This window comes from Papio anubis, chromosome 20 (genome assembly GCF_008728515.1).
Source record: "Papio anubis isolate 15944 chromosome 20, Panubis1.0, whole genome shotgun sequence".
Taxonomy (NCBI): domain Eukaryota; kingdom Metazoa; phylum Chordata; class Mammalia; order Primates; family Cercopithecidae; genus Papio; species Papio anubis.
This window is the reverse complement of record NC_044995.1, coordinates 15,507,067-15,520,296: the sequence shown is the minus strand read 5'-3', so window position 1 is coordinate 15,520,296 and position 13,230 is coordinate 15,507,067. Positions and strand designations below refer to the sequence as shown.

Below are 13,230 nucleotides of genomic sequence, written 5' to 3'. Positions count from 1 at the left end.
GCATTTGGTGGTGTCAGTTTTGGATTTTACTCATTCTAATAGGTGGGTTGTGGTATACAACTATTGTTTTAGCCGGGCGCGGTGGCTCAAGCCTATAATCCCAGCACTTTGGGAGGCTGAGACGGGCGGATCACGAGGTCAGGAGATCGAGACCATCCTGGCTAACATGGTGAAACCCTGTCTCTACTAAAAAATACAAAAAACTAGCCGGGCGAGGTGGCGGGCCCCTGTAGTCCCAGCTACTCAGGAGGCTGAGGCAGGAGAATGGCGTGAACCCGGGAGGCAGAGCTTGCAGTGAGCTGAGATCCGGCCACTGCACTGCAGCCCGGGCAACAGAGTGAGACTCCATCTCAAAAAAAAAAAACACAAAAAACAACTATTGTTTTAATTTGAAATTGCTACTGTCATATGATGTGGAGCATCTTTCCTTATTCTTTTTTGCTATGTGTATATTTTCTTTGGTGAGGTGTCTGCTCAGATTGTTTGCCCGTTCTTTAATTGAGTTGTTTTCTATTGTCGAGTTTTAACAGTTCTTTGTGTATTCTGAATGTAAGTCCTTTATCAGATATGTTCCCTGCAAATATGTTCTCCCAGTCTGCAGCTTGTATTGTCATTCTCTTGACAATTCTTTTGCAGAGCAGAAAGTTTTAATTTTAATGACACAGAACTTATCAATTGCTTCTTTCAAGGATTGTTCTTTTGGTGTTGTATCTAACAAGTCATCACCAAACTTAAAGTCATCTAGATTTTCTCCTGTATTATCTTCTAGAAATTTTATACTCACTTTTCATTTAGGTCTATGATAAACTTTGAGTTAATTTTCGTGAATGCCGTAAGGCAGCTTCTAAGGGGGACATACACTAACTTCCTTGAGAGTGGGCAGTGACTGTGAAACTCTTAACTGGGTCTTACAATGGACCCCAGATCCATCAGGAGAGCCCCACCTTCAGAAACACATAGTGGAATGTGTTTCATGCATACACGGAGAAGAATATGCAGTCATATGCTCACATGCACACCTGCACATGATCACACACATGCATATGGTACGTCTTCATCCAGAGTTCTCTCGGCATTCTCTGAAAGTGGTTCTCTCCTTCAACTTCTTCATTAAGAGATACAATGACAGAAAGTCATTAAAATTAAAAACTTCTGCTGTGCAAAAGAATTGTCAATGGACTGACTCTATGTCCATTCATGTCTCATTGTGTCCCTGTACTGACTCTGAGTGGGCCACAGTGGCCTTACCTGGTAGTGAGCTCAGACTGCACCCTGGTATTCAAAGCATGCTGAGTAGGTGAGAGTGTGGGCAAGTGTGCAGTGAAGGTAGGACAGCCGCCCTTCAGGTCTCTGGAAAAACCCTCAGGACAGGGATGTTCAGGACGTCTGATGCTATACTAAGCTGTTTTACATAAGGTAGGGTGCTTTTTAAGAATCTTTCTAGAGGGCTATGGGCACAGATCTGTGTTCAAAGATTTTCTGGGTGCATATGTTTTGTGAGACATCAGATAGAGACTACTTTTTGAGTCTCAGCTTTGTCACGTGTAAAATGGGCATGAGTGCTGTTCCCCTTTGCAGAGGTTTGCGGCAATTAAGTGAGGTGAGCGTGCAACGCTTTTTGAACAAAGCTGACATGGAGGTGCGGCAATTAAGTGAGGTGAGCGTGCAACGCTTTGTGAACAAAGCTGACATGGAGGTACTTGTTCAGGAAATAAGAGCTGCTATTATTACTACTCTCCATAGCATACTGTAAGGTTTCCCGTCGTCTCATCCCAGCTCTGAAGGACATCATCAAGGTCAACTGAGCCCCTTCTGTTTCTTCTCTTCCCTCTAACCACCTAGTCTTTTAGTCCCGCCTCCCCGGCGGAGCCCTCATCTCACCACCAGACCTGCCCCAGCACAGCCCTCCCTCAGCGGGGCAGGAAGCTCATGGTGTAGTTTCAGGGATCAAGGGCAAAGCCTGCTTGGGGACACGCCGATGTCCTGCATGACACTGGGGACTTGAAGCGAGGCTCCTGCATGATGGTGGTGAGGAAGAGAAAGAGCTCCATTCTGGCCAGGCCTTCTCCCAAACAGTTCCGCTTTCCTGAGGAGGAGAGGCGGGAGGGGTGGAGGTGAAGCCCACTCTCAGTGCAGCCTCGCCCCACTACCGACCTCCAGCTGCAGCTCTCCCAGGGAGGAGGGATGGAATATTATGGCCTGAGAGACTTTCAGAGAAGCCTCAGTTTCTTTCTATAAGAGATATAACAATGGTGAACCAATATTGATATATTATTACTAACCAAAGTCCAGAGTTTACATTAGGGTTTGCTCTGTGTTGTACAGTTCTATGGGTTTTGAAAAAGGCATAATGTCACGCATTCATCAGAGATGGATGATCCATGCCAGGTGTAGCAATGGGAGGTTGAGATGACCCTACCTGCCAGACACACTTGCAAATACTCATTCTTTATTAACATTGCAGCAGCATCTCTTTTCAGGGATCTGAAGAATCTGCTGTGTGACAGACAGAATAAATCTGTGGGGAAGATGTTTCCCTTTCGCGCTTTTGCCTGCGGCGCGGGAAGTATTGGGTGGTTGGTGGTTAAGGTAGTATCAGTTGGTGGCTTAGGGGTAGATTCTAACAGGAACTTCCAAGCTGGAGAAATACCAGACTACACCTCAGAGAGGGGAGCTGGGTGAGGGAGGCTCCTGCTGGTGTGAGCAGTGGCCTGAGGCAGCAGTAGTTAGTCTCTTTACCACGATGGGAAAAAGGCACAAAGCATCACTGCTGTAAGCCTTACATCTCATCCAGGAGGGTGCTGGGGATTGAAGTCCTGGGGGTTGGAGGAGAAAGAACTTTGGGTCTTTTCAGCACGGAGCCCAGCATGAGAACGCCAGTGCCACCCTGGGAGGGAGGAGGAAGGTGTGTGTGATGACCGGGTTAGGGACTGGTGAAGCAGAAAGGGGCTGGAGAGGGAACCAGGGTGCCCCAGGTAAGGAGAGAGCATGGAGGGTTGGGGTCCTCTGAAGGGAGGAGTTTTTGGGGAGACAGGGTTCATGTCTCTGAAACGGAGGGATTTGGGGAGACATGGTCCATGTGCTACTCAGGCAAGGGAGTGCCTGAGACCCTGAGGACTGTGTCCCCTAAGGCAAGCCTAATGGAAGGGCCCTATTTCTTAAGACAGGAGTTTGGGAACATGGGGTTGATTCTCCTGACACAAAGTCTGGGGAGATGCAGGACTCAGGAGTCTCTAAGTGGGAGAGGTGGAGATGGACGTCATGGGGTGGGGTAGAGGGAGAGTCATCACTGGCTGCCACAGGCCCTAGTGAGGGTGGGACGAGACCGAAACTTTCTCCATCCAGGAGGTGGGTTCTTTGAGGGACACAGAAGAACAGAGAGAGGCTGGAAGTCCCTGTAGTCTGGGGGGGTGGGGAGGATAGCACCTTAGGGAGGAAGAAATCCCGAAACTTGGTGTCCCTGATGACCCTGTGGGCCAAACTCATGGGGATCACGTTTCCAAATCTTTGGATCTCGTGGATCACTGCCTCCATGTAGGGCATCTTGACCCGGTCCTCAAACTTGGGCTGCCGGTTCTTGCCAATCACTCTGTCAATCTCCTCATGGACCTTGGCTGGGGGAAGAGGGGGAATGTGTTTGGGTAGCTAGGGGTCTCAGGGCAGGGATGATAGTCTGAATAGGTAAAACGGGGTGGGTGACATGGCTCCGTGTATGACACAGAGGTAGATCATTCATAGCGGACATCAGTCATTCGCATTGTTGGAGCAGGATCCTGTTTACCAGGTCATGCCAGAATCACAGTGGAGGCACCAGGAGGAACTTAGCGGATGATCCAGAGGAGCGGGTAATGGGGCACTCAGTGGGCTTGGGACAGGAGTGACTGACCAATCACTGCAGACATTTTCAGTATTTTAATAGCCAGTGAGACTCAGCTGATGCCTATCAGCTGAATATTGCCCTGTCTCTGGACAGCAAGACACGTCTCAGGGTCCTGGGATCTGGGACAGGTGGGGACACTGCAGCAGGCTCAGGGAGTTTTGAGGGTCTGGGATCCTCCACTTCCCTCCCCCTCCAGCCTTACCCTCCACCTCTGGATGTTTCATGAGCAGCAGGAAGCCGTAGCGCAGGGTGGTGCTGACGGTCTCGGTGCCCGCAAAGAAAAGATTCAGCGAGGTCATCACCAGGTTCTTCAAGTGGAACTCCGTGTTGGGGTTCTTCTCCTCCTGCAGGGAGAGGGGGCTTTAGACCAAGCTCACTTCCCATGCTCTTGAGACCCTTCTAGGGCTTTTTTCTTGGATCTTCCTCTCTTTGGTCCAGACCAAAGGTGGAAAGAGGGACCCTAGATCTGCCAGACTCGCTCCAGGTTCCAGCCCTTGTCCTGGCTGCTGACTTTGGCCAAAATGCTCTTCCTTCTCACCTTCTTTACCTCGCTGACCATCTGTCCTTTAATTATCAACTTAGCTGTCATTTTTTTTTTTTTTCTTATACAGACTTGGTCATGCTAAGTTGTGCAGGGTGGACTCGAACTCCTGGGCTCAAGGAATCCTCCAGCCTCAGCCTCCTGAGTACTTGGAACTGCACATGCACATGACCATGCAGGCTCACTTGTTTTTCACAAAAAATTAATTTTTTTTGAGACAGGATCTCATTCTGTCACACAGGCTGGAGTGCAGTGCCATGATCTTGGCTCATTGCAACCTCTGCCCACCCTGGGCTCAAGTTGTCCTCCCACCTCAACCTCCTGAGTAGCTGGGACTACAGGCATGCACCACCATACCCAGTCACTCTTCGTAGTTTTTGTACAGACGGGATTTTGCCATGTTGCCCAGTCTGTTACTTTTTTAATGGTAGGAATATTTAGAAAGAGAAGGATGAGGGGAGACGAAGAGAAAGTAGTACAGAGACGGCAAGATGAAGAGTCAGGAAAAAAGAGTTTTTCGGAGATACAAGCACAGAATTTTAAGCAACAGCATCCTATTTCTTCCCTAAAAAATCTTGAAACTTACTATGGAGGAATCCCCTCCCTTGATCCTTTCTCCCTGAGCTTCAGACTCCCTAAAGCCTTCCCACATGGGAGACTGACGGCCAGATGGAGGTGGGGACCCTGTAATGTAAAGCCAGGTCACCTGTCTACAGAGGTGTGTCTGATAACCAGGGCATGAACGGTTACAGAGCATGGTGGGTAAAAGCACCAGCTTTAGGCTCAGAGACACCAGCCTTTGAGCTTGGGGGACCAAGGCTTCCTCGCTTTGTGACCTCAGTTAAGATACTTAAACTCTCTGGGCCTCAGTTTCCTCATTTGCACAATTGGGGCCATAATTGAACTTCCTTCAAGAGCTGTTGTGAGTGTTCAGTGGGGGACTATCTTAAAGCACTTAACGCAGTGCCTGGCACATGGTAGTGCTGTAGAAGTGCTTGCTATTCTAATTCACGTGCGCAAGTCCTGCCTGTGGGTGAGGGCTCAGTGGTTGGAACAACTGTGGTTGATATAGTTGGGATTGTGAGGATTTTTTTTTTTTTCCTGAGAGTCTTGCTCTGTCACTCAGGCTGGAGTGGAGTGGCATGATCTCGGCTCACTGCAACCTCTGCCTCCCGCATTCAAGCCATCCTCCTGTCTCAGCCTCCTGAGTAGCTGGGATTACACGCGCACCCCACCACGCCTAGCTCATTTTTGTATTTTTAGTAGAGATGGGGTTTCACCGTGTTGGCCAGGCTGGTCTCGATTTCCTGACCTCAGGTGATCCATCTGCCTTGGCCTCCCAAAGTGCAGGGATTACAGGCATGAACCACCGCGTCCGGCCAATTGTGAGGATTATTATGATGAGGGCTAATTTGAATGGGCCTGTGTCGTCTGCTTGCCCCACTCCCAGCCTGATTTCCCTCTGCCTGGCTTTGCACCTCCCCGCACTGGCTGCTGGGGTGTACCTCCTGCATGCGGATGAGAAAGGAGTCGATGAAGTCCCGTGGGGAGTTGGGATCCAGTGTGCGCTGGTTGTGCTCCACCTTCTTGGCTATGAAGTCCTCCAGCCCTTGCAGCTCCTTAAAGGCCTGTTGCTGTGGTCCTGGCAGGTGTTTCATCACCGAAGAGAACATCTCATAGAGCTGGGGTTGCAGAGAGAGGATGGGAGGAAAGGACAGTTGTCAGGGGGCAGGAGCTGATGGGAATGGGACTTGTTTCATAGCAAGGAAGGAACTGAGTTAAAGGCATCTGTCCAGGTGTTTAGGTATTTCAGTGGGGTTGGATGGGAACTTATATCTAAGTTTTCATGTGGGTTAGGTGCCAGGGCCACATTCTACTAGTTTTGGTGAGAAGAACTGAGGCATATATCCAGGTTTCAGGTATGCAAATGAGGCTGGATTGGAGCACATATCTAGGTGTTCACATATTCAAGTGAAGTTGAGTTGGAAGACACCTGACCAGGTGTTTAGTTACTCAGGTGGGGCTGGTATGAGGGGAGTGTCATCTGTCTAGGTATTTAGGCATTCAAGTGGGCTTGGTTGGAGACAACTACCCAGAAAATTTTTGGGTCTGAACTGGGGGCTTTTGTTCAGGTGTTCAGGTACTAAAGCGGGACTGGTGAAGATGTTGAAGTGGAGGGGATACCTGTTCAGGTCTTTACCTAGCCAAGTGGGATGCATTGGGAGCTCCTCTGTAGGGTGTGTGATTGGAAAGGTTGGGGAACACTTATCTGGGTGTCTGGGGAATAATCTGTCTAGATACTTATGTGTTTAGGGTGTTGGTTAGGGCAGCTGTCCATGTTTTCAGGTATTTAAGTGGGTGAAGTAGAAGGTGCTTGGCCAGATATTCCAGTAGGCTAATTTGGGACATTTGTGTAGATGTGAAATGATCATGATGGGCTGGATTTGGCAGCACCAGGTGTTCAGGTATGCAGGAGGGGGGTAGAGGCAGTCACTTGTCCAGGTGTTAAAATATTCAGAAGAATTGGGTAGGGAGCATCTGTTAGAAATTTTGGTAAGTTGGGGATGGGAACACGTGCCCAGGTGAGAGAGCTGAGCTGAGGGCTTGCATCCTGCCGGCAGGCTCTGTTCTGGGGAGCATCTGTTGAGCTATTCGGGTGTCCTTGGAGACTGGGTATTGTGCATCCATCCTGGGTTCTGTTGCAACTGCCCAGTTGTCCAATATTGGGGGCTGATTTTGAGGGGACACTGTCTGGAGGGGGGTGGGAGTTTGGGGCACCTGTCTCCAGGTAGGGGAGCAGTTGGCAGGTTGTGGTAGGGGCGTCACGGGCTGGACTGCAACTGGTTACCTGCCCGGTGGAGGTTGCCGTGAACTGGAAGCTTCCCAGCATCATGCGCAGCAGTGACAGGAACTCTTTGTCTTCATAGTCAAAGCGGTCCCCAAAGACAATGGAGCTGATGACATTAGAGACGGTGCGGCTCAGGAAGAAGGTGGGATCGATATTGGCGCCTGCGGGTGTGGCCGGAGGAGAGGGTTGGGGAGAAAGTCAACTCAGAGGCCTGGGGAGAGTCAGAATTCCGGGAGGCAGGGCCCTGTTGAGCCAAATTCCCAGCGCCAGACTCCAGGGCTGGAAGTGCGGGGGCCTTTCCCCACCTAGTCCCCATCCCCAGGCAGAACGCGCACGCGCGGGTCCCTAGCCCTGGGCGTTTTCCTGCTCCTGCCCCCGCACTCGGGGTCCCCTGCTTACCGCGCGTGCCCCGGAGGGCCTCGATGAGGAAGCCCGCCTCCTCCTGGATGCGCTCCTCGATGCCGCGCTTGCCCACCCCGAAGTCCCGCAGGGTGGCGATGGAGAAGCGCCGGAGCTGCTTGGCGCGCTCCCCGTTGCTGAACGCCACGCCTGAGGAGGTGAAAGTAGGGGTGGAGAGAAGTCAGAGGGCGGCAGGAGCGGACCAGCTCCAAGGGGCTCCCCAAGGATGGAGCAGAGAGGGAGTGGGGTGGGAGAGAGATGGATTCAGCGCGAGTATCAAGAGAGCTGCAAACTCAGTCAGAGACACGAGAGAGAGAGAGAGAGAGAGAGAGAGAGAGAGAGAGAGAGATCAGATAGAAAAAATAAGAGAATCAGAAGAGAAGCAGAAAGGCTAGACAGGCAGATGTACAGAGAAACAGAGGAATACAGGGACACTCCATGGAGGAAGGGAAGGAAGGGGGGAGAGAAAGAGAAAGAGAGATGGAGGAAGAGGATGGAGGGAGGGGAAGTGAGATATGGGGAGATCTGGGAGGAGGAAATAAAAATGGTGAAAGATTCTTAAGCTGAGCTGGAGAAGAGAGAAAAATACGGAGACAGAAACAGAGAGGGTCTGGAAGGAAGAGAGACTGTTACCAGGAGGTGGAGGCTGGAGATGTGGAAGTCGGAATACCATGAAATCCTAAGCCAGAGGAAGAAGTGGGAGAGGGAAGCGGAGAGAGGAGAAACACCGAGAAGCACAGAAGCTGAGAGTGACAAAAGGACAAATGAAGACAGAGGACCAGGGTTGGAAAACAGAAACCCGGGATGTCCTCAGAGATGGAGAGAGGGGAAAGAGGAGACTCCAGTGAGGCAGAACGAGGAGAGAGAACAAGGGGTAGAGAGAGGCAGGGAGGAATCAGGACAGGGACGCTGGAGACAGGTGAGGGACACACAGGGAGAGGCCACAATGAAGGGAGATGGGGAGAGAGACCAGACAGGGGGCTCTGCCATAGCCTCCAGTGGACAGGAGAGTCAGGGAGAAGCCCGGGGACACTGAGACCATCCCGTCCCCCTGGCCACCTTCCCCCTCTTGGGCACCGCCTCACCATAGCCTTTGAAGAGCCAGTCGAAGGTGGCCTGCTCGCCTCGCCCGCTGAACTCCTCAGCATGGTCCACCAGAGCCTCCCTGACGGCATCATGTCCGCACAGCACCACCACCCGCCGGGGCCCCAGGTGAATGGTGAACACGGGGCCATAGCGCTCACTGATCTGATGGAGGCGGGTGGGAGAGGTTAGAGGGAGCAGCCGCTACTCCGAATGGACCCAGCACTGAGATTTCATGTACTGGGATGTTTCGCCCATTCAGGTTCTCACAGTCAGGGAGCTGGACATTCCAAGATCCTGTCTTTCCTGGCTAGGACCCTGATGATGAATCTCCAAAACTCCCTTTCCTGAGCCTCTGGTCCACACTGGTCAATCCCCGCCACAAAGCCCCAGCCAGCTGGGCAGCCCCCACCCTGTGCCACCCATCTCCCTGCCTTGGGACACCTTCATGATGGAGTTGTACATCTGCTCTGTGTTCAGCTGCAGGTAGTTTCCAATGAAGGGCAATGGGGTGGGTCCCGGAGGCAGCTTTCCCTTGCTGTTCCTCTGCTGCCAGACAGACATCAAGACCATCACAGTCAGGCAGGCCAGCAAGGCCACCAGGAGCAGCCCTGAGGCCAGCATGGTGGCAGTGGGATGATAGATGGTGATGGCTGGGGTGGTTTGCCTTTATACTGCCTGGAAAACAGGGGCGGAGTTCTGTTGATTATATAACCACCTCATTTTACCTCCCAACTACACCCCCAATCTACACCTGAATCCCGCCTAGCTTGGGACACAGCCAGCAAGGGAGGAGGAGGGGACCCCAGGGCAGTTGAACAGAGAGGGGGCCTCCAGACTAAATCTGTGGTACTTCGGGAAGGGTGCCCTAGGGCTGTGGATTAAGGAGGGGGCATCAGATAAACTGTAGAACGGAGGAGTTTGGAATATTTGCACAGGGGAGCACCTGGACTTTGGATTTGGGGTCTGAGACTGAGAATGTACCTCAAAGTTGTGGATTTGGAGGTTCCAGGGGAGAAGAATCCAAAGGTCTGGGTTTTATTACGGTGAGACAGAAGTGTGGCTGTGCATTTGGGGGTCTTCTGTTGTGAAGGATGCAGGGTTAACAGTCTCAGGAGGGGGGATTCCAGGCATATGGACTTGAGAGTCTTGGGGCTAGGAAGACCTAGGGCTGTGGGTGTGGAGTTTCTGGGAGGAGGAGTGTGTAGCAAGCCCAGCAGCTCCTCCCAGAGAGCCCAGCAGCCCAGCACTGGGCCCAGGTGCTGACTTGATTTTGCTGTGGCCCAGAGCTGTCTCTTGATGCCCAGAATCCTCTTTGGAACCTCAGAGTGAGGCCAGGATGGGTGCCATAGAACCTCCACTGCCCATCTCTGGTTGGGAAAGGGGTGGAAGACCGGATCCGTATTTCAGGGGAACTTTCCCCACACCTGGAGGAGAGCGCCTCGAGTTATCAGTTGGCAGAGGGATTGGCCAGGTGTGGAGAAATAGTAATAACCCCCAAATGGTGGAAACATCTCATGTCCCAAGGGTTGGAATTTACAAAGACCTCCTCTGGCTTCCAACAAGATCCTTAGAAAACCCACTAGATTGATTGTATCATCCCTATTAATATTATTATTGTTATTTATGTTTCTCATTTTATATAAGGGTCTACGGAGGACAGCTGTAGACCATTAGACAGGGGACATGCGTGAGTGGCATGAACTCATCCTCTCTCCCTGCTCACCGATGCCATTATGATTTGGTTTTCCCATGAGTGGAAGGGTATTTAGGAAAGAGAGGATCATATTTGGCGGGGGTGAGTTAAGTCTCGCTAGGGTGATTCCTGCTTTGTCAGGGCTGAGTACTATTGCATGAAGCCCGGAGACTTGGCACAGAAGGGTCCAGGGTAAACTCAGTGTAATGGGCACAGAGACAGAGCCTGGGTGCGTTGGGAGTGGAGAAGGACCCTGGTAGCACCACCTTTCCTCCAGGAAATTCTTCCTTAATAAACGGGACAGTTACCCTTTGGTGAAACACGGTCGTATATGGGAAGAGATTAAGTCTAGGTGTATATGAATCTGGTCAGATCTTTGTAAGCAATGAAGTTGGTTCATGATCATCCTCATTTTGAGATGAGCAGATCTAGACTCCATAAATCCCTCTTGGTGAGGTCACACACTGGGGAGTAAGTGAAGGGAGCTGGGATGTAGACTCTCTCCTCATCCACCACCTGCAGTGACTAGCTCAGTCACCCTGGGAGTCAGAGTCAGTGGGCCAGGCTTAGCAGGAGGTGAGTACCGGGTGCAGTATAAACGGTGGACACAGGGATGGCCACTGGCAGGTTCTGATATCAGCCTCAGGGTACACGACCAGGGAAGGGAGGCATCGTGCTGGCTTTGGGACTGCCCCCAGGTGTATCACGAGGATGGGAAAGAGTTGGCACTAGACTTGACAGCAGAAGAATATTAAAACCCATGTTGGTTCAGACGGCTCTGTGTGTTGTCTCAAGGTGTCATTGAGGGCATATAGATACCCTACTTCCTAGAAGAGGCATAAGAGTGGCACCATATAGGATCTGAATTGGTTCCATTGGGCTCTGGCAGTAGGCATGAAGGAGTGCTTTGAGATTGGTCTATGTGGGCCTGAGATGAGCCTCAGCCAGACCTGAGAGGGCCCCCAGATGGCCGGGTTGGCTCTGATTTGGAGATTCCAGGAGTTGCACCTGTCCCTCAGGAGTCACCAACTTTGGACCCAATGGGGAGGTGGGTGGGGTTGGCACCCCAAGGACTGACATCTTGTTCAAGTGTTCTAGGATGCTGAGCTCTGAGACCTGTGGAGGGAGCAAAGTTCAGAGAGAACAAAGCGGAGAGATAGAAGTTGTTTTGTTGATTTGGAGGGAAGAGGTGGGAAGGAGGATTAGCACCAGCTGGGCAGACATCAATCCCTCTAATCCTGGTCACCCAGCACGCTTGGGCCTGGCCCCTCCCTTTTTCTTATTTCTTTAAAAGGTGGGAGATGAAATCCTGGGGGTTGGTTCTACTGGTAGAGGTTGGCACAGGGAAAGGGCACTAGGTGGTGGTCAGCAGGCTGCCGTGACCTGGCAGGAGGTGAGAGGGTGGGCCAGGAGGAACTCAGTATTTGTGCACATAGAGGTCAATGGAGTGTTGGACTTGGTGATTACCTGGGCGTGGGTGGAGAGATGGTGTCACAGAGGGGAAATCATGTGGGAGGGACTTGTCCCAGTGGGCAGTGTCTTGGGTACAGGCTTTCAGAGTGAGTTAGTGTTGAACCCAGGAAGATCCCTTTTCTTTGCTGGGCCTCAGTTTCCCTTTCTGGATGGATGGAACAATGATTAAGGTCTGGATTGGAATCCTAACCTTATCCCTTCTTTGTTGTGTGGCTTTGAACAGTTGACTTTATCTCTCTGAGCCTTATGGAGCCAAGAACAGCTCCTACCTCTTTGGCTATTTAGGGGAGAAGTGTATGTGTTAATGCAGATGAGGTACATGGCAGTAAGTGTTCAACGAATAGTAGTTGTTCTCTTTAATCTGTAGGATGAAATGGATGGATGAGATGTTCCCTAAGCACCTTCCCTGCTTTTACATTCTCTAGTCTAAAGCTCCCAAATCTTTTCCTTTGGGAAGGAGGAAAGGGACAGAGTCTTTGGGAACCTCTTTCCCCATCCCTTCCTCAGCACAGCCAAGATTTACCCCATGGAGCTGTGAATAGGAAATTAATCCTTCATGGCCTCCTGGAGCGTGGTGCTGAGTTCGGCAGTGTCTGCAGAAGGACAGGCCAGCATTAGACTCTCAGGTTATTCTCGTTGGCCCTGGAGCCCTGCACAGGACTTTGCCCACCTGTCTGTCTACACTTGTCTTGGATCCCGTCTTTCTTTCTTTCTCTTTCTCCTTCCCTGCAAGTCAGTGTTCCCCTCAATCACCCTGTGTGCTCCTGCATCTTTGCCATTTTGTCCAATGGGTTCTCCTGGATGCCTCTGCCATGTTTATCGTCATTTATACAACTGTCTGTGTGTCATTCTGGGTGCAGGCTTGTAGTGTCTATGTGCATGTATGTTTCAGTATGTCATGTTGATACATGAATTTATGTGTGCGCCAGGCTTTGTGGGGTGTATGTTTGTGCTTGATAATGGGTATCCATTCCAACTTATGTCTACACATGCACATGTGTGTGTGTGCCTGACAGGGCGTGCCACTGTTTCTCAATGCTTGCCAGTCTTTTTGTCTGTCTCTGCATACAGCATGTGTGCACACATGATTTAGGGGTGTCTACGTTGTGCATTTCTGTGTGAAACAAGATGTATACTGTATAGTCATATTTGTGTGTATGCATTCACAACTGAGTGACTACATATAAGCATGTAGATGTTTTCATGTGTGCATTCTGGTGTCTGTATGCAGGCTTGTGGGCCATGTTGCATACATGTGAACAGCTGATATTTTCCTGTGCTCATCTGTGTTTGGATTAAAGCAGTCCTAG

The 13,230-nt window shown here is 51.0% G+C and overlaps 1 protein-coding gene across 1 annotated transcript; it reads right to left on the bottom strand.

Moving 5' to 3' along the window:
• Window positions 1–1,940: 1,940 nt before the first annotated feature.
• Window positions 1,941–9,414, bottom strand: LOC101000609 (cytochrome P450 2A13). Its single transcript, XM_031660390.1, has 8 exons — window positions 9,196–9,414; window positions 8,754–8,916; window positions 7,669–7,818; window positions 7,270–7,430; window positions 5,927–6,103; window positions 4,083–4,224; window positions 3,291–3,614; window positions 1,941–2,086 (listed from the first exon to the last, which is right to left on the bottom strand). Exons 1-8 carry the CDS (start codon window positions 9,373–9,375, stop codon window positions 1,941–1,943), a joined length of 1,443 nt encoding a protein of 480 aa, XP_031516250.1. The 5' UTR covers window positions 9,376–9,414.
• Window positions 9,415–13,230: the final 3,816 nt, after the last annotated feature.

Coding starts and splice junctions, on each gene's coding strand:
- LOC101000609 (XM_031660390.1), bottom strand. CDS start 9,375: ATGCTGGCCTCAGGGCTGCTCCTGGTGGCCTTGCTGGCCTGCCTGACT. Junction 8,917..9,195: donor TGTACAACTCCATCATGAAG/GTGTCCCAAGGC, acceptor CGCCTCCATCAG/ATCAGTGAGCGCTATGGCCC. Junction 2,087..3,290: donor ACTAGGGCCTGTGGCAGCCA/GTGATGACTCTC, acceptor TCTCCTCCTCAG/GAAAGCGGAACTGTTTGGGA.